The 18812-nt window shown below is 56.9% G+C and overlaps 1 protein-coding gene across 2 annotated transcripts in view; it reads left to right on the top strand.

The window, feature by feature from the left end:
* Positions 1-17684, top strand: part of QSOX1 (quiescin sulfhydryl oxidase 1) — a 40840-nt gene extending 23156 nt beyond the window's left edge. Inside the window, exons 6-13 of one of the 2 annotated variants that reach the window (XM_055582856.1) lie at positions 385-530; positions 2200-2334; positions 4319-4448; positions 8883-9005; positions 9794-9941; positions 13414-13593; positions 15866-16089; positions 16925-17684. In XM_055582856.1, coding sequence (XP_055438831.1) covers positions 385-530; positions 2200-2334; positions 4319-4448; positions 8883-9005; positions 9794-9941; positions 13414-13593; positions 15866-16089; positions 16925-16933 — 1095 coding nt within the window. In that variant the 3' untranslated portion in view covers positions 16934-17684. Of the gene's footprint in view, positions 1-384; positions 531-2199; positions 2335-4318; positions 4449-8882; positions 9006-9793; positions 9942-13413; positions 13594-15865 lie in introns of both variants that reach the window. The other variant, XM_055582855.1, reaches the window with a different exon arrangement.
* The last annotated feature ends 1128 nt before the right edge of the window (positions 17685-18812 follow it).

Below are 18812 nucleotides of genomic sequence, written 5' to 3' on the forward strand. Positions count from 1 at the left end.
GCGGGTTCTTCTCCCTCTTAACTCTTTCTAAAAATAAAATCATTGTGTCTAAGCGCTTTTCTGATTTGGAACATAGGTAGAAGTCTTACAAATATAAAAATGAAACCACATTTTATTATGCCTTTTGCAATTCATTGGAAAGAAAATTACATTAAATTGGGACTGTCCTCAAAGATTTGAGACATGTGGCCTGCACAGTTCCAAGGAGACGGCATTTGCGCGCCTTGCTGTGGGTTGGGTGTGGTTGGCGGTTGTCACTCATCTCGAAAGCCTCCTCTTGGAAAGGCTGAGAGTCTTGCTGGAGCACAGCTGTCACCCAGATGCATGCCCAGGGCTCCCTCTGCCCAGTGGCCACCCCGCCCCGATGTCCCCCTGTCTCTGCAGGTGACATTGGACCTGTCGCAGCACCAGGGCATAGCAGTGCGCAGGGTCCTGAACACGGAGCGTGACGTGGTGAACAAGTTTGGTGTCACCAACTTCCCGTCTTGCTACCTGCTGTCTCGGAACGGCTCCTTCTCCCGGGTCCCCGCGTGAGTGTCTCTCCACCCGTCTCCCCCATCTTCCCCGTGTTTCTCCTTTCTTCCTGCCTGGAGAGGCCGCCAGCCTTTCACAGGGGCTGATGAGTTCTTTGTCTTGCAAGTCTCCTGAGGAGTCCCTGGGCAAGCAGGGAGCACCCTCTGCAGGAGGAGCAGATGTCTGCCTACGGCAGGGTCGGGGAGTCTACAGCCTGAAGTCAGGGCCCAGGATGCTGCACATGCACTTCCGCCCCCCAGCTCAGCAGTCCAGGCCCAGGTCCCTGGCACACTCAGCACCCAGCCAGTGCCAGTGCTTCTGCACCAACCCCACTGCAGCCCTGGCCCTATTCCCCACCCTCCTCTCTTCACAGACAGACTCCTTGGCAGGCTGCGGGCCTGGCAAGCACTCAGCTATGCCTGACCCTCCCTCCCTTTGGTTTTCTAATTGCAGAAAAGTTCATTAGGAGCCAGACAATAGCCAGTTCCAAAATGCCAAGAGAAAACAATCAGGCCAGCCGCAGCCCCTCTGTCAGGCTCCCGCTGCTGAATGGCCCATTAAATGGCGCCAGATGGTGCCTTGGTGCCCTCCCCGGGCAGATGATTGATGTCCGCCCGGCCCCGCAGGCAGGGGCCCAAGAGCCAGGGAGACCGAGGCCGGCCCGAGATGCCCAGTGAGCCACTTCTTGGGGCTATCAGTGCCATCCCGCTCCGGGGCTGGGCGGTGTGGCCCCTGGTCCTCCTGGCCACCCGGTAGCACGGGGCCAGGGCTCATCAGGAGCGCAGCCTGGGAGGAGGCAGGATGGCAGCGGGGACAGGGAGGGGCAGGACGTGCCAGTCCTGGTGGGAGTGGAGGCATTGTTTCCGCTCTTGGAGTTGGTGAAGGGGAAAATGGTTTGTGACGATGCTGCTTCCGCGCCATCTGCTCGTTGATCAACATCGGTCTGGGACAGTGGAGTGGAAAGCAATGTTTCTTGATGCCGGCTCCCCCGGGGTGTCCCATCACACTGCTGGGCTTCACGTCCTTCCCTCCAGTGGCCCCGACTAGGAGGCATCGCCTGCCCCTGAGGACTCCTCTTTATGAGAAGACAGGGAAATCAAAAGGATTGGAAGAGACTTGAGAATTTTAGTGGTTTGAGGGGTTGTGGCTGTGATTTTTTTTTCAAAGTCAGGTATCAAACTTCCGTTGACCTCCCTGGGGCGTGATGTCCCCTCTGGTACCTTGGAGCCAGCTTGTGCATTTCCTTGAGGCCACACACGCCACTTTGTATCTTTGGTCTCTGGGGAGGATCATCAGACCCACCGTCCAGTCTGCGGCCAGAAGTAGCACTCTCCCCAGAAGACCCACCTGCTCCCAAAAGTGCCCTGTCCCCTGCTCCCCCCTCTCCTCCTCTCTGGGGCAGGTTGAGGAATTCACAGGCCCAGCCTCTTTCCCAGGTGGGATTTTTATTTCAGGCTGGTGTTAAACAGACTTAGCACAGCATGGCCAGTGAATAGAAAGATTAACATGAGGCAGGGGTGCCTCGCTTTTGACCTCACTGAGGATAAGATCAAACCAAGTTCAAATATTTCTTGATAAACATTTTCGTCAGGGGACCCACCAGCCTTCTCTCTTGTCATGAGTTAGCTCTGGGGTTTCACTCCTTCGAGCTCACTGCCTCTCCCCGGTGATTCCCTTCCCTCACAGGCTTACAGAATCCAGATCTTTCTACACCACTTACCTGCGGAAGTTTTCTGGGAGCACCAGGGGGCCTGTCCAGACCACAGCTGCGCCAGCCACCACCAGCGCAATCGCTCCCACCGTGTGGAAAGTTGCAGATCGGTAAGGCCTTGCCTCATCCCTTCCCCTCCCCACCCTCTCCTCAGATCACAGCCCCCCCGGCCCACCCCTTCCTTCCACACACTGTTCCTTGCCACAAGCCTGACTCCAGAGGGCTGGCCTTGGCCTTAGGGGGACCTGGACTGCTGGCCACGCACTGGAGAGTCTTCCTGTTGGGGCAGCAGCATCTGACGACTGCGTTCTTCATGATGGAATGCATACGTTTTGATGCCCACATTCCTTAAGCTTAACTCTATTCAAGACCAATTAGAATCAGCTTGGGAGGATGATCTGCAGCCTCCAAAACAACTTCCCACCCAAGCAATTATTTCTCCAACACAGATTTTTGAGTACCTGCTATGTGCTAGGCACCAGGAATACCAATTGTGCAGGGCAGGTGTGGTCCCTGCCCAGAGATTACAGTCCCTTCACAGCATCCCTTCTAGGAAGGCACCTGACCTCACTTGAATGCCTCTGGGGTCAAGGAGCTCACTACTTTTCTTCAGGGTAGTCAGTATCTTTGTGCTCAGCTGTAAGCACGAGGAAACTGTTCTCTCTCAGCCTCTTGAGCCCTGCCCTGGGAGTAGAATTTCTGCCTTGGGCAGGGAGACAGGGCCGTGGACTCTTGCTCTGGCCCCCAGGAGTGTACCATGTGGAAATGGCTGAGCAGGAAGCTCAGAGCTGAGTCCAGAGGGTGGTCTCCAGCAGGGCGCTGCATAAGAGAACAGGAAGTGGGGTCATCAGATTCCAGGAATGATTTTGCATCCCAGCATGAGGGACTCTAAGGATGCAAAGTGCTAATGGAGAGGTTTTTAGTAAATCAGGTGAGAAGGAAAGAGAAAGTGAGAGTGATCATTGTAATTATTCACATTGTAATTCTTCCGATTATTCAGATTGCTGTGATGGCTGGCACTTCTAGCCATGCGTGCTGGGCTCTGCTGGTACTTCTGTCCATTAGCCCCTTTAGTCGGGGGCCACTCCTCGACGCAGAACACAGGAACGGAGAAGGAAACTGAGACTCCAGGACACAGAAAGGGAGCAGAGAGAGGGGACTTGGGCAGGAGGGTAAAGCGCAGGTGGCCACAGTGCCCACCTGTCAGCTGACCTTGCTGACTCCCCACCACCTCGGGAGGCAGGAGGGGCAGAACTTCGTTTTACCCATGAGATCACTGTGGCCAGAGAGGTGGGCTGAGTTGCCCAAGCTCCCAGGGCTAGCCCACCATAGAACAAGACCAGAACCCAGGGGTCAGGAGGCAAGGGTAAAGAAGCAGCCTGTCCTTCAGGTCCCTGGGCCCAGATCCCACAAGAGCAGTGATGGGCATGGGGTGGAGCAGCCAGCGTGGAGCCTGCAACCCTTCTGCCAGTGCTGGGGTCAGCCCAAGAGGTGTAAGATGGATCCCTGCCTGATGCCCACAGTCTGGCAGCTGCAAGAGCAGCAATCAAAATAACTGGAAACCCCACTTCCCCATTTCCAAACCCCCATTCTCAGCCTTGGCAGGCAGTCAAACCCATGGTCTTTCAGAGGGCCTGGCTTCCCCAGAGCCTTGTTGTGTGGGTGCCCCTGTGGGTCTACTCTTCTGTCCCTCAGAGTCTTTGTTCAGATCAGAGCATGAAGCTCAGTCTTCTCCTTGTGGTCTTCTGTGAGTGCTAGGAGGGGTGGGGCTGTGGACCTGCAGAGAGAAGACCCCACTCTATGCCAGGAGCTACCGAGGGTTTTGTGTTTGTGCTTTTGTTTAATCCTCTCAGCAGCCTATCTGTGAGCAAGTTGTTACTATCCCCATCTTACAGATGAGGAGTTGAGGCTCACGTTAAGTAATCCACCCAGGGTCACACAGCTAGTTACTGTCAGAGCCAAATGTGAGCGTGTAGGACTCTGTGACTGTCGGGAGTGTCTCCTCTTCCCTCCCTCTGGCCCTGGGTGCTCCTCCTCTTCCCCTTGCCCACAGTTATCACCCCTTTCTCTCCCTGGTTCCCTCTGGGTCCTCAGCTCCAAGATCTACATGGCTGACCTGGAATCCGCACTGCACTACATCCTCCGGATAGAAGTGGGCAAGTTCTCCGTCCTGGAGGGGCAGCGCCTGGTGGCCCTGAAAAAGTTCATGGCAGTGCTGGCCCAGGTGAGCGGGGCCCTGGGGCCCCTCATTCCATAGCTCCACACGGGACGTGTGTGCATCCCTGCAGGCCGGTGCTGTGCCCGCCTGGAGGAGTCAGCCCGGCCCCTTCCTCTGGAGCTTGTGGTTGGGTTCGGATCTTTGGACCCACCAGCTGTCGCAGTCCACCGTGGGCTGCTGCCCTGCGGCCCCAGTCACGCGCCCCCCAGCCCCCCGGGACAGCCCCCTTCCCCTGTGCAGGGAGGTAGGTGGGATGTGGCGCCAGATGCCCGGGGGGTATTCCCATCTGCACACGTCTGCCTGCCTGAGTCCTCTGCCTCAGGCCAAGCCTGGAGCGTGGCCTCTCACTCCCCATCATGATCACTGGGAAAGAAGCCGTGGACCCCGCAGTGAAGGCACGAGGCTTCTCTGAGTCTCTTCTTTCCCCTCTGAGACTCAGAGTCAGAGGGAGCTCCCTGGCCTCAGCCACGCCTTCCTCACTCCTCTGTAGTTTTCTGCCAGTGTGGCTCCTCCACATTAGTAGCCATGTACATGCAGCTCCTGCTTATGAAGGACCTGATGTGTGTCAGGCATTTAATCCTCTCAGTCTCGCTTCAGGGTGGCGAGTACTACCCCCCTTAGGAGGTGCAGGTTACCCAAGAAACCTTCCTTAGGCCTCCTGGGAGGAGGTGTCATGGCCAGGGTTTGAACTGAGGTTCCAGGTTCAGTCCCCTGGAGGAGGAAATGGCAACCCACTCCAGTGGGTTGCCTGGAGAATCCCATGGACAGAGGAGCCTGGCAGGCTATAGTCCACAGGGTCGCAAAGAATTGGACATGACTGAGCAACTAAGCACAGCACAGCTAATCTAAGCTGGCTTCCCTGATGGCCCAGATGGTAAAGAATCTGCCTGCAATGCAACAGACCAGGGTTTGACCCCTGGGTTGGGAGGATCCCCTGGAGGAGGAAATGGAAACCCACTCCAGCATTCTTACCTGGAGAAATCCCATGGACAGAGGAGTCGGGTAGGCTACAGTCCATGGGGTTGCAAAGAGTTGGATACGACTGAGCGACTAACACACACATACACACCTCCAGGCGTGCACACACACACACACACACCTCTCCAGGTTTAGAGCTGGGCCCTTTCTCTGCCATGCTCCTTACACACACACACACACACACTCTCACACACACAAAGACACACACACACACACACACACACCCTCTCCAGGTTTAGAGCTGGGCCCTTTCTTTGCCTTGCTCCTTACACACACACACCACACACACACACACACACAGACACACACACCCTCTCCAGGTTTAGAGCTGGGCCCTTTCTCTGCCATGCTCCTTACACACACACACACACATACACACAGACACACACCCTCTCCAGGTTTAGAGCTGGGCCCTTTCTCTGCCATGCTCCTTCCTCGTCTCTGAAGATGAGATGCTGGCTGCCTCCTCTCTCTGCACCTGCCGTCTCTTCCCTCCCCTCACCCTTCTCTGTGGCTCCAGGCCCCCTGCCAGCGCTGCCCTACTTAAATCCCAAGGCTCTGGCTGCCCAGGATGCTGAGTCAGATGCGGGCTCCAGCCCCTTCAGAGGCTGACTGCTGACTCAGCTGCCCTCGCCCTGGGGGCAGGTCTGAGCCCCTCCTTCTGGCGCAGGTCTGGGGCAGCTAGGGCTCCCTCTGGGTGTGGTCTGCACCTCTCCCTCGGGAACTGCTGCCTGCCCAGCCCCTCATCCCACCTCACCAGTCCTGGCCTCCTGGTCCACTTGGCTTAGTGATGGGCAGGTGTGGTTACACCGAGGACCCTGGGAGGTGGTGAGTGCTCGCCACCATGCCATTCCAATCTCAGCCAAGACAGCCTTCGGCCCCTCTCAGGTGTCCCATGCAGACCAGGCCCCTGTTCTTCAGCCCCATCTGATAATAGAGCCTTTCCCCACCGGCCCTGTGAGCCGCTTGGTTCTCAAGTGGCTGAGGCCCAGGGTGGCTGGCCCAGAGAATCAGGAGAGGGGAGGAATCCTGGAGTAGTTCTGTAGGCTGTCTTCCTGCTCGACACATGAGGAGGGGCAGCCAGGAAGCTGGGAGGGACACCCTCACCCCACAGGCCAGTCCTCTCTGAAGGACTCCTCCCAGGGGGGCTGTCAACTGAGTGCTGCTTGCGTCTCTCAGCTGGACTCAGAGCTGGTTTTGGTTTGTGCCCCCCACCCCGTGTGAGGGAAAAGAACTCGACCCAGAAAAGTCCTGACCAGGCAGAGGCTTAAGTGCTGCCTACAGAGCTTCTGCCCTCAGCAGTGCTGGAACTGAGTTTAGGGTGAAGTCCTCCCTGCTGGAAGACACGCCTCTCCGAGAGGAGAGGGCTGGCCCTGGGGCAGAGGCAGACTCGAGGTAGGAGCTTTGGACCAGAGGGCACAGGCTTGGAGGCCTCTGAGCCGAGCAGCACAGCCCCTGAAACTGTAGAGACTTCTGGCCCTACCCTTGTTGTGTGGTTGCTTCTTCCTGAGTAGCAGTAATAGGAGCAGATACTCATTTGAAAAGACCCTGATGCTGGGAAAGATTGAAGGCAGGAGGAGAAGGGGGTGACAGAGGATGAGATGGTTGGATGGCATCACCGATTCAATGGAGATGAGTTTGAGTAGACTCCGGGAGTTGGTGATGGACAGGGAGGCCTGGTGTGCTGTGGTCCATGGGGTCACGAAGAGTCAGACACGACTGAGTGGAGAGAACTGAACTGAACCATTCCTTGAGGGGCTTCCCAGGTGGTGCTAGTGGTAAAGAATCCACCTGCCAAAGCAGGAGACGCAAGAGACTCAGGTCTCTGCATTGGGAAGATTCCCTTGGAGTAGGAAATGGCCACCTACTACCAGTATTCTTGCCTGGAAAATTCCATGGACAGAGCAGCCTGATGGGCTTCAGTCTGTGGGGTCACAAAGAGTCAGACATGACTGAGCGCGTGTGCACACACCATTCCTTGACCTCTGACAAGGTGTCAGACTCTGAAGAGTGCTCCTTTGTGTTTTAGCTTATATGTATTTCTCAGAACAAAATTCCACGGGTGAGTTCTAGCATCGTCGCATCACACGCACGTCTGAGCTAACCGTCACCCTTGCCCACTGCATGCCTGGGGCACCGAAGAAATCCTGGGGGGCATAGTGCTCCCTCCACCTGCTCAGCCTCGGGGACCTGTCCGCTGTGGGTCTGCCCTGCGGCCCAGCAGGGAATCTCCCTGCTCCCTCACGGAAGCAGCTGGCAGGACTGGCCACTAGGTGGCATGTGGTCACCAGAGTTTCCCTGCTCCCAGCACAGGGTGACTCCCTGCGGTCCAGAGCCCCTTAATTCATCCTTCCTCCTGACACCGTGGCCTTAGAGGGCGTCATCTTTCCTAATCAGGACAGCAGGTGAAGGTCAGTGAGGAAACGCTGACTTGAAGCTATAAATTTGTGTTGAGAACCCAGAGGCCAGTGTGAGCTGACCAAGAGGCAGTGTGTCAAAGCAGAGGATTCTTTCTGGCCATTTCTCCCGCTGGGGGACAGTGTCCTGCCTGGAGGTTTGATAAGAACACGCCATGACTCCCTCAGAAGACTGGATCCCTTGGCAGGTTTTTCTGTTTAGGGATCATTCCTGTCTTCAGCTTCCTTCTTCTTACAAATGTTTCTCTGTGCTCTTGTCCCCCAAGTTTCTCTATATTGTCCTTCTGACCTTCTTGATGATTTTTCTGACCTGCTCTGCTACTGCAGCCCCCTCTCTCCTTCCCCCACCCCCAGTATGCTCGTGCGTGTGCTCATGCGTGCACACACACACACACACAACACATCCATCCTCCTCCCTGGAGTCCTTGTGGTTTTAAAGTGCTGATACTAATCAGATTTAAGTTGACTTATCTTCAGAGTAGCTTTTCCTGCTCCTCAGAGACTACAGGGAGTTCCCATCAAGATTTGGATCTCGGCTGTGGCCCCTGCGCTGCCTGGTCACCACTGGCAGCCCGTGGAATACAAATGAAAGGCCATTTGCCAGCCCAGCCCAGCTGGTCAGTTCACTAATCAGCTGCTCTATCAGAAGATTACCTGAACAGAGGCCCGTGTGGCACAGGGGTCCCAGCCGCCCTGGGCAGTGACACAGGTGCTCGGCCTTCCCCCCAGTGGGTGTGTGGTCAGGGGTCAGAGCCCCAGCCTGCAGCCTGGAGTAGGGGCGACCTTGAGGGCCCAGCCCCACTGAGCACCTCTGCCCAGCCCTCTGCCTCACCTTCCCAGGTGTCCCAGGGCAAAGGTAGTGAGTGAGGAGTCCACATTTGGGTGTTTTTTTTTTTTTCCCCTCACATTTGGGTCTTAGGATGTTTTCCTGGTGCTTTTGGAACATTCCAGAACATACCTGAGCCCCCTTCTGCCCACCCCCACTGCCCTCCCCAGGGGAACTCCTGGGGAATTGCTTCTCACTCTCCACTTATCCCTTCCATAGTATTTCCGTGGCCGGCCCTTAGTCCAGAACTTCCTGCACTCCATGAATGACTGGCTCAAGAAGCAGCAGAGAAAGAAAATTCCGTATGGTTTCTTTAAAAATGCGCTGGACAGCAGGAAGGAGGTGAGTCTGGGAGTCAAAGAAGCTTTCTTCCATGTTCCATATCTATGGGAGCAGAAGGGTCCACCTTGTCCCCTCTGACGTCCTCACCAATCCGCATTTAGGAAGGAGGCCGTGATCTTGGTTGAGTCCTTGTGTTGATCACGAGTGAACCACCATCTGTTGAGCGCTCTCTCTCCAGACCTCACTTAATCCTCACAACATTAGTAGAAGGCAGATACTGTTCCCATTGGGCAGATGAAGAAGCAGAGGTCAAGTAACTCTGTGTGTGTCTAAGGCCACACAGCCAGTAAGTAGTTAAGCTGGGCTTTGGAGCTGGTTGTGAGACGTCCCTGGTGGGAGAGCTTTTTAACCACAGCTCTCTGTTGCCTGCTGGGCTCCTCAGCACAGCTTCTCTCCAGGGGCGCTTTCTGGGCTCCTGCTGTCACTGCTGTTTGCACAGGTGGGCACGTCAGCCAGCACAGGTGCAGAACTCACCGACGTGGGGGTGGGTGGCAGGGTCAAGCCTGAAGGACACTTAGAGATGAACCGCTCATTCTGCAGAGGGGGAGGTTGAGGCTAGAGGAGGGACATGAAATGGTCTGTGTCACGGTCTCTCAGCCCTCCTGCTCGTTTGATGGGTGTCACTAGTGGAAGGGAAATGCCCACCTCAAGGTGATAGACTGAGAAAGGGACCGTTTGTGTCAGGGCTGTGTGCAAAACTGGAGTCTCCTGCAAGCTGCTCTCCACACTCCCCACGCAACTCCTGTTTCTTCTCTGCACATGCACTCACGCTCCTGTGTGTCCCCTAGGGCACTGTGATCGCGGAGAAGGTGAACTGGGTGGGCTGCCAGGGGAGTGAGCCGCATTTCCGGGGCTTTCCCTGCTCCCTGTGGATCCTGTTCCACTTCCTGACGGTGCAGGCAGCTCAGGAAGGTGTAGACCATTCTCAGGAAAGAGGTGAGTGGAGGCCCAGGCACCCGCTGTGCCTCAGCCCACCCCATCCCGCCCTCTGCTGGCGCCCTGCTGCAGGCCTAAACTTAGGGGAGTCCGCGTTTGCACCTGGGGACACATGACCAGTGTGGACCCAGAGCAGGAGGGCCTGGAGGCCACTCTGTCCTGCCACTCCGTCCTGCTCATGGCCCCCGGGGTGGTGCCTCACAAACTCAGGGGTGTGAGGCTGCTCCCTGGCTTTCTCGAAGCCGCAAGCTTGCTTTATTTTTACTCTTCATGAAAGAGATCTAGTTCTGTTTTGTATATTCCTGTAAAGAAAAAAATCTATGTCTTCTTTACAATGTATGCAGCTAATACGGTGGACTCTGAACAACTTTACTGTATTTCCCCCTGAAAAAATCATTTTCCAGGGGAAGCTGGGGAAACCTTGCCCCCTTTGCCCTGTTTTATCCCCAAACCATGCAACTGCTCTCCGTCACTCACCCTGCCTCTCAGCCACACAAAACGACTGCATGGGTGGGCACCCAGTTCAGCCCCCGTTCCCTGAGGCACCAGGCTCATGCCAGGCCCTGGCCCAGCCTGGAGGATGCAAAGGTGGGAGAGACGTGCCCTGCCCGCAGTGGACTGTGAGGCGGGTGGGCACAGGGTTGACGGGCCGTGTGCCAGGGCCCAGAGGCAATGGGGAGAGGAGGATGCGCGGGGGTGGGGAGCGAGGAAGTGCTCCACGATGTTGGGAAGGGCAGGAGGAGGTCAGTGAGGGGGAAGACAGACCAGAGTCCCGGAGGGAGGAGATGGCCTGTGCGGAGACAGGGGGACCTGGAGGAGTGGCCAGGCGTGCGGACAGCCAGCCGGTCTGTCAGCCACGATTTACAGAGCGTCTCTGAAGAGCCAGGCCCCACGCTGGGGGTCAGGAATAGCAGTGCTTGCAGCAAGACATCCCTGCCTCGAGGGGACAATATTCCAGTGGCAGGAGACAGACAGTCAACACACAGATAGATCACTTCAGGTGCAATGGTGAGTCTGTGAGGAAGACAGAGCCCGTGGTGGGGTGAAGGGCTGGGGAGGGGTTGCGTGTTCAGATGGGCTGGCTGACTGGGGCAGGCTCCTCTGAGGAGGGGCCCAGTGCTGAGACCTGATTGGTGAGAGGGAAGCAGTGGTGGGATGTCTGGGACGGGAGTCCCCCGGGGCCGCCTGAATCTGCTCAGGCTGCCACAACGAGCTGCTACACACTGGGCCTTAAACAACAGAAACGTGTCTTCTCACGTTCTGGAAGCTGGAAGTCCATGATGAAGGCGTTGGCAGGGTGGGTTCCACGGAGGCCTCTCCTTAGTTTTGTAGATGGCCATCGTCTCCCTGGGTCGTCACATGGTCCTCCCTGTGGGTGTTCCTGGCTGTGTCCAAATGTCCCCTTCTTACAAGGACACCAGTCATATTACAACAGAATACACCCCAGTGACCTCATTCTCACTTAATCAACTTTTTAAAGATGCTGTGTCCAAATACAGTCCCATTCTGAAGGACTGGCATTAGGACTACAGCATAAAAACGTTAGAGGACGCAGTTCAGCCCGTAACACAGGTCAAGGACTGGAAAGAGCAGGGCAAGGTGGAAGCAGGGCAGCCAGTTAGGACATTGTAGAACTTGTCCAGGAGAGGCGGTGGCAGCTCGCACTGGAGTTGTTAGGTGAGCACGTGTAAGAAGGGCAGATTTGGGTATGTTTTAAAGGCAGAGCTGATATGACTCAATAAGGAATTGGATAAAGAATGTGCAGGATGAAGGACTTTGGTCGGACCCTGGACTTGGGCCTGAACGTCTGGTGGATGATGGTTCTGTGAGCTGAGAAATGGGAAGGCTCGGGGGTGGTAGTAGATGGGGAGAGGGCACATATAACCGTGTGCATCTGTGGAATCTGTGAATGGAGATGCAGACAGTCAGCCCACAGTTCTGGGGCGAGGTCCATGACAGAGACACAAATCTTGTGGGCGTCAGCATGTAGATGGTAGTTAAGACCTGGGGACTGGATGAGTGCATTAGCGGGTGGGCAGAGAAGAGTGCAAACAGGCCTGAATTCTGGGGCATTCAGCTTCCAGACCTCTGCTCGGTGGAGAGCAGGGGCCAGCAAAGGAGACTAAGAAAGAGCTGTCGTTGCAATTTCAAGAAGGCCCCCAACATAAAGAGTATCAAGAGAGAGGACCCAGCTGAGTGGATGCTGCTGTGCTGGGGGAGGTGGTACCAAGGGAGGACCTCGCTGGCAAGAGCTGTTTCAGGGTTTAGTGGAGAGAAAGGCCTGGGTGGATTGGGCTGAAGAGAGAAGAGCCGGGGAGAAGTTGGAGGTACTGGGGGAGTGATTGGGGTATGACCCCGGCCAGAGAGAAATTTCTTTATTGTAGTTATTTTTTCCTGTCGGAAGGAGCCCATACAAGGAGGAAATGGATGATGCCATAGCAAATGAAAATATGGACAGGAGTGAAATCTTGGAGGAGGCGAGAGGGGTGAGGTATAGAGCATGAGGGCAGGCAAAAGGAGCGATGGGGGTGGACGCAGGAGCTGAGGGGACTGAGGCAGTGAGAGGCAAGGTACACCTTGGTGTGGACACCGAAGTTGCTAAAACCAAGGGCCCAGGGAGTGGTGGTGAGCAGGACAGAGAGCAGGGTGCTGTGGTCCCAGTGGGCAGAGGGGTGGGACTAGGACACGGGCTTTTAAAGGGCTGGGGGTTCACTGCAGGAAGGAGACAGAGTCTGCATGCAGCCAGCAGCAGGGAGGGTGCTTCCACCACCTCCAGCCCTGAGGTGTGTGGAGTGTGGAAGACAAAGGGGTTCAAGAAGGGCGGGCTTGAGGGAGCAGTGGTATCTTCAGGGAGGAGCCCTGTGGTAGGTAGTAGACATGAAGTGGTAGCTTCATGTCGGAGCAAGAAGAGGCTCAGAGCCTGTGATGTTGCCAGTCCAGAGAGCCCAGTGGGAGGGCATGAGGGGGCTGAGGAGAGATGGAGACAAATTAGGGGATGTGCAGAGCCAGATCAGGATGGGCTCTGGGTGTTGTAGTGCCTGAGGGAGGAGACACAATGGAGAGCAGGTCACGACAGGAAGCCTGAAGCAGGAGGAGCAGGGTAGGGACCCACAGGTCAGGTGGTGGGCACTCCAGCCCCTGCTTAACTCTCCAGCCACATCTCTAAGAGCCTGAGTGTCCTGACGATGAGTTTGGACTCTATCCTAAGTGTCAGGAAGTGATTAGGGCCTGGATAAGAGTCAGACAAGGGAGACTGAGGTTTAAGAGTCTGGGGTGGGGGATGGAGTCAGAGCTGTGACCACCCCTGGAAGGTGAAGTAGGCAAAGAGACCAGTCCCCACATCAGTTAGGCCCAGTGTGTGTGCCCTATGCAGAGGAGGCCGTGGTGGGCCTGTGATGGGGCTGGTGGTGGGGTCGGCAGGGCCAAGCAACCTGCAGGGCCCCCGGTGACTGACATCTCCTCTCCCCTGTAGCCAAGGCCCAGGAAGTCCTCCAAGCCATACGGGGCTACGTCCGCTTCTTCTTTGGCTGCCGAGAGTGCGCTGGCCACTTTGAGCAGATGGCCTCTGGCTCCATGCACCGGGTGGGGAGTCTGAACAGCGCCGTCCTTTGGTTCTGGTCCAGCCACAACAAGGTCAATGCTCGCCTCGCAGGTAAGGAAGGGCCATCTCCAAGGCTAGAGTCACCTGCAGAGAGAGGGTGAGGTGGGGGAACTTGGGAGTCTTGGACCAGAGGCAGGAGACGGGACCCTGACTGTCCCCCTAGGTAACACTCCATGTGTCACGATGCTGCTTAACACCCAGAGCCCCTTCACGGGCTCTCCCAGCCCTGCTGATGTACGCCAGCCTCACTAGACCTATTTTCTAGATGAGGAGACTGAGGTTTCGGCACCCTGAGATCCTGGGCCTCCAATGCCATTGCTCTCTCTCTGCCCAACACCACGGCCACTCCCTCTGGCCCGCTGGGGTCCCTTTTCCTGGCTTCCCTGTTCTGCTTCCTGGCTATTGACCCCTTTCTCAAACCAATAAAGAGAAAAGAGCTGGGTTTTTCCCCCCCCCGGGAGGGGTCTAATGATAAAATGTGCTTGAGAAGAAAAACCTTCCTGGAAGCCAAGGACCGATTCTCACAGGACGAGGCCTTGTCTTCTGCGTTTCCCTTGTCTATAGTGTTTTCTATTCCCCCGTGTTAAGGAGTCTGATGGGTCCCACAGACAAAAGCATTAAACTCCAGGGGTGACCAGCAGCCATCTGTGGATGGAAGCCTGGGCTGCTCTGCGGGGAGAGACAAAGTGCGATTGGCTGGGACAGACCTCCCAGGGGTGGGAGGCGGGGGGAAGGCCTAGGGCAGTGGAGCAGGTGGCGTGCAGGCAGCTGCCCTCGTCTGCATCTCCTGGGGCCTCCTGGTGGACTTCTAAAGGAGACACGTGCCATCTCTCCTCCCACCCCTTCTCTCCCTGCCCCTGCCCCGCCCCTGCCACCAAAAGCTCATCTGAGCCTCCAGCCTCGTGTGACCCGCAGGCTCCCGGCTTTCCCGGGGGCCCAGCTGCTGCTGGAGGGCCAGGAAGTCAGTGCCCTTACTCTCTCTAGGACTGCCCTTTCAGATCAGCCAGTAACAATAATGAGCAGGGGCAAATGGAGCGCTCACTTTGCAAGGTCTGCTCGTTATCACTTCTCACTGAACCCTGGGAATCTCCCTGTTGCTCCCTCCGCAAAAATAACCCTTCTGATTTTACCATTCTGATTTTTACATCACTTGCTGCTGCTGCTTCATTCTGCCCAACCACTTTTTTTTTTCCCCCTATTAAACCCTTTAGGAGAGGTGCCTCCTCCAAGAGAGATGGGCTGATTGCCATTCCCCAGGTGACGCTGGGTAAGGGGCCGGTGGCAGGTCCTCTGGGGCTCAGCCTGGGGCTCTGCCCACAGAGCTGGCCCCGCTTGGGGCTCCAGCAGCCTGGCAGGAAAGGCAACTTCCTGTCTCTCTCCTGAGTGTCCTTTCCCCAATCCAGGTGCCCAGCCCTTGGGACCCACCTGAGGAGGAAATTTCACTGTGCTGTGTTGAGTCGCCCAGTCGTGTCTGACTCTTTGCAACCCTATGGGACTGTAGTCCGCCAGGCTCCTCTGTCCATGGGGATTTTCCAGGCAGGAATACTGGAGTGGGTTGCCATGCCCTCCTCCAGGGGGTCTTCCCAACCCAGGGATCAAACCCAGGTCTCCCGCATTGCAGGCAGATTCTTTACTATCTGAGCCACCAGGGAAGCCCAAGAATACTGGAGTAGGTAGCCTATCCCTACTCCAGGGGATCTTCCTGACCTAGGAATCAAACCGGGCTCTCCTGCATTGCAGAAGGATTCTTCACCAGCTGAGCTACCAAGGAAGCCCAGAGTTCCACTACCCGCTACCTACCCCAGAGGGCTGCAGGGGGTGCAGGAGAAGCCTTGAAACTACCATGTGCCTTGAACTCTTGCTTTAAAAACATTACAAAAAGAATGTATCTTTACTCATGTAAAATTTGGGAACTTTCAGAAAAATGCAAAGAGGGTTAATGCTAATGGACCTACCAAAGCCTGCCAGACAGATCATTCTGTGTCTTCTCGCCCTTTCCCTTGTCTGGTCCAGGGGTACAAACCAGCAGTGAAGGTGACAGAGACAGTGTGTTAACACGGGGAAGTGGCTGGAGGAGAAACTGTGGCGTGGCGGGGGCGAGGAGGAACCTCCTTGTCCAGACGGACACTACTGTGGGCTCCGCTGTGGGCCAGGCCCTGTGCTAGGCCTGTTATCTGCCCTCTCGCATGCATATCCTTTCCTGGGGCAGTGGTGCCCCCTTTGTGCAGATGAGGGAGCTGGCATCGTGAATGGAAGGGTGAGATCTGGGTTTCTGGGTGTCCAGCGTGTCACAGGCAGTCTGTATGTGTGCTTCTCTCCCCAGGCGCCCCCAGCGAGGACCCCCAGTTCCCCAAGGTGCAGTGGCCACCCCGCGAGCTCTGTTCCGCCTGCCACAATGAACTCCGGGGCGCGCCCGTGTGGGACCTGGACAACATCCTCAAGTTCTTGAAGACCCACTTCTCCCCAAGCAACATCGTCCTAGACTTTCCTTCAGCTGGGCCGGGCCCCCGGAGGGGTGCAGAGAGGATGGCAGTCATCCCAAAACAGGTGGAGCTGGAGCTGGCAACCGGAAATGTTACCCTGGCCCCTGAGAAGGCTGAGATCCCGGTGGGCTCAGGGATAAAGGCCCCTGGAGCCACCATCCCAGTGGCGGGACTTGGGGCAAATCACCCCAAGATGCAGGCTGGCCTTGGTGCGGCCACAGACGAGCCAGACCCGGGAGCTCCTGAGCACGTAGTGGAGCTTCACAGGGATAAGTCAAAGCAGCCAGAGAGGGAGCAGCGCTTGAGCAGGAGAGACACAGGAGCCGTGTTGTTGGCCGAGTTCCTGGCTGGGAGGAACCTCCCCGGAGGTCCTTCAGAGCTGGGCCGAGTGGGCCGCAGCTCCCAGCAGCTGGCGGGCATCCTTGACGGGGAGCCCGAGGCTGGGGCCGGGCAGGGCCAGGGCCAGTGGCTGCAGATGCTGGGCGGGAACTTCTCCCACCTGGACATTAGCCTCTGCGTGGGGCTCTACTCCCTGTCCTTCATGGGCCTGCTGGCTGTGTACACCTACTTCCGGGCCAGGATAAGGGCTCTGAAGGGCTATGCCAGCCTCCCCACTGCCTGAACTGTCCAACTCGGGATGGGGGCAGGATAGGAAGCTGCTGTCCACGGGCTCTTCCAGCCCTCTCTGCCTCCCTCCCCTTGCTCCTTGTCCGGGGACACCCAGCAAAAGCAGTTGCTGAAGTGAAACCTCCCTGGGGCTTCTGGAAAGGGATGGTCCATAGATAGGGAGACGTGCAGAGGGCCTGGGTTCATCTGCCAGCACAGGCAAGGGCAGCCTTGGGCAGCGGGGTCGGGAGGCTCCGTCCCCAGCCTCTCAGCGCCAAATTCCTCTTTTTCAGCTTATTTGAAGTCCTGCCTCATTCTCCCCGAAGCTTCAGTGTTTCCCGCTTGGTGTTGGCCCTAAACTGGGGCCGATGAGGCTGCAGTGTCCAAGGTTTCCCCTCTCCAGAGGAGGGGCCCCGGGACTGGAGTGGACCCCCTCCCTGCTTCCCGGGACTCCGTCCATCCTGCTGCAAAGAGCCCTTTGCGCCAGAGAAGGAAGGACTGCCTGTGGCCCTCTGTGCCTGCCCATCCTCCAGCCCCTCAGAACCCCCGCCCCAACCCCCGGGTGGGGTTTGGCTTTGGAAGGGGCCCTGGAAGCTTCTGGAAGTCCTGTTGTTCTCCCAGGTGAGGTCTTTGGGAGGAGAGCCTCTGGCTGGCTCCCTTCCCAAACCTTGGGTACAGGAGGAACACAGGCTGGAGCCGGTGTGTGACGGTACCAGGCTGGGGTGTGGGGTTTACGGAGGGCTATCTGGTTTCTAGTGCCTTAGCTGTGAGAGGGCCAGTGAAGCCTTTGCTCTGAATGTGCTTTCTGCATTGGGCTCAACCCATCTCTCTGATCTGGGTCTTCTGTCTTTTGATTTTAGTCTCCAAAATAGATGCTAATCTATGATTGTGGGGGGAGCCGAAGCGAGGAGAGTGCCGTTCCTCTCGAGGGTCACCTCCCATCGTGTAGAGGTTAAAAGGGTCAGAGGGGAGGGTGATGCTGTCCGCAGGCTCGATTCCCACTCCCCTCCACTGTTAGCAGGGGCTGTGGAATAAATTATTTTGTTAAGGCAAGCACCGGTGTGTTCTTTAACTTGCTACTAGTGTCCAGGTCTGGATTGCTGTTGTTGTTTACTCGCTCAACCGTGTCCAACTCTTGTGACCCCATGGACTGTAGCCCATCAGTCTCCTCTGTCTGTGGGATTTCCCAGGCAAGAATACTGGAGTGGGTTGCCATTTCCCCCTCCAAGGGATCTTCCCGACCCCAGGGATTGAACTCGTGTCTCCTGCATTGGCAGACACATTCTTTACCGCTGGGCCACCCAGGGAAGCCTGTCCAGGTCTGGAGAGAATATGCAAAACCCAGCCTCATCTGGGATCCAGTCACCTCACGGGGGATCAAGGGGCCTTGTCACAGCCTCTCACTCCTGGACGGGCCGTCCCCCACTGCCCACAGAGCTCTCTGTGCCTGGAGCCCCTCCATGCCACCTCCTCTCCACCCTCCTAGGGAGCCCCTGGCCTGCTCTCAGCCCTGCTCCAGGAACCTTGGCTTGCACCTGCCTGGCCCTCCTCAGCCAGGTGGCCTACATCTCCGCTGTCCCTGGAGGAAGGAGAGAGGACTTGTTTGTGAGAGCCGGCCTGGACTGGCTGCTCAGTGGGGAGGAGTCAGCCAGATTAGAGAGGCTGCCCCTAATCCGGCCTGCTGGGTTTTACAAGGATCAGAGCCGCTGATAATGAACCTCATTAAGGGGGAGCAGGAGCCTCAATCCGATTTGGGGTTTTCTCTTTGACATCTTCCTCTGCTCAGATGGCCTCGGCACTGGGCAGAGCAGGTGGGGTGCCAGGCCTGCTCCTCTGCTAGGGCAGCTGGGTGGGGAGGGGTTGGCCCCCCTCCCTGCTTTGATAGCCCTGGGTCACCTCTTTAGCTGCCTGACTGCATGAGCGGATGACGGCTTGGGGCCTCTCTGCAGGCCTCTCGTCTTCCCCAGAGTTCCCTCTCTGTGTCCCCACTCTAGTCATCCACCTGCCTGCTCCATCCACCCAGGCCGTCTCTGCTCATCTTCCCCTGACCCACCGGGCCCTGGTTGAGAGGCTGACAGGCCCACAAGAGGGTGAAAGAGGCCCCCAGCCCCCGCCGGGCCAAGACCACTTGAGTACGCCTGTACCTCCACCACCTGGTACCTGACTTGATGCCAGGAGCAG

Source organism: Bubalus kerabau, chromosome 5 (genome assembly GCF_029407905.1).
Source record: "Bubalus kerabau isolate K-KA32 ecotype Philippines breed swamp buffalo chromosome 5, PCC_UOA_SB_1v2, whole genome shotgun sequence".
Taxonomy (NCBI): domain Eukaryota; kingdom Metazoa; phylum Chordata; class Mammalia; order Artiodactyla; family Bovidae; genus Bubalus; species Bubalus kerabau.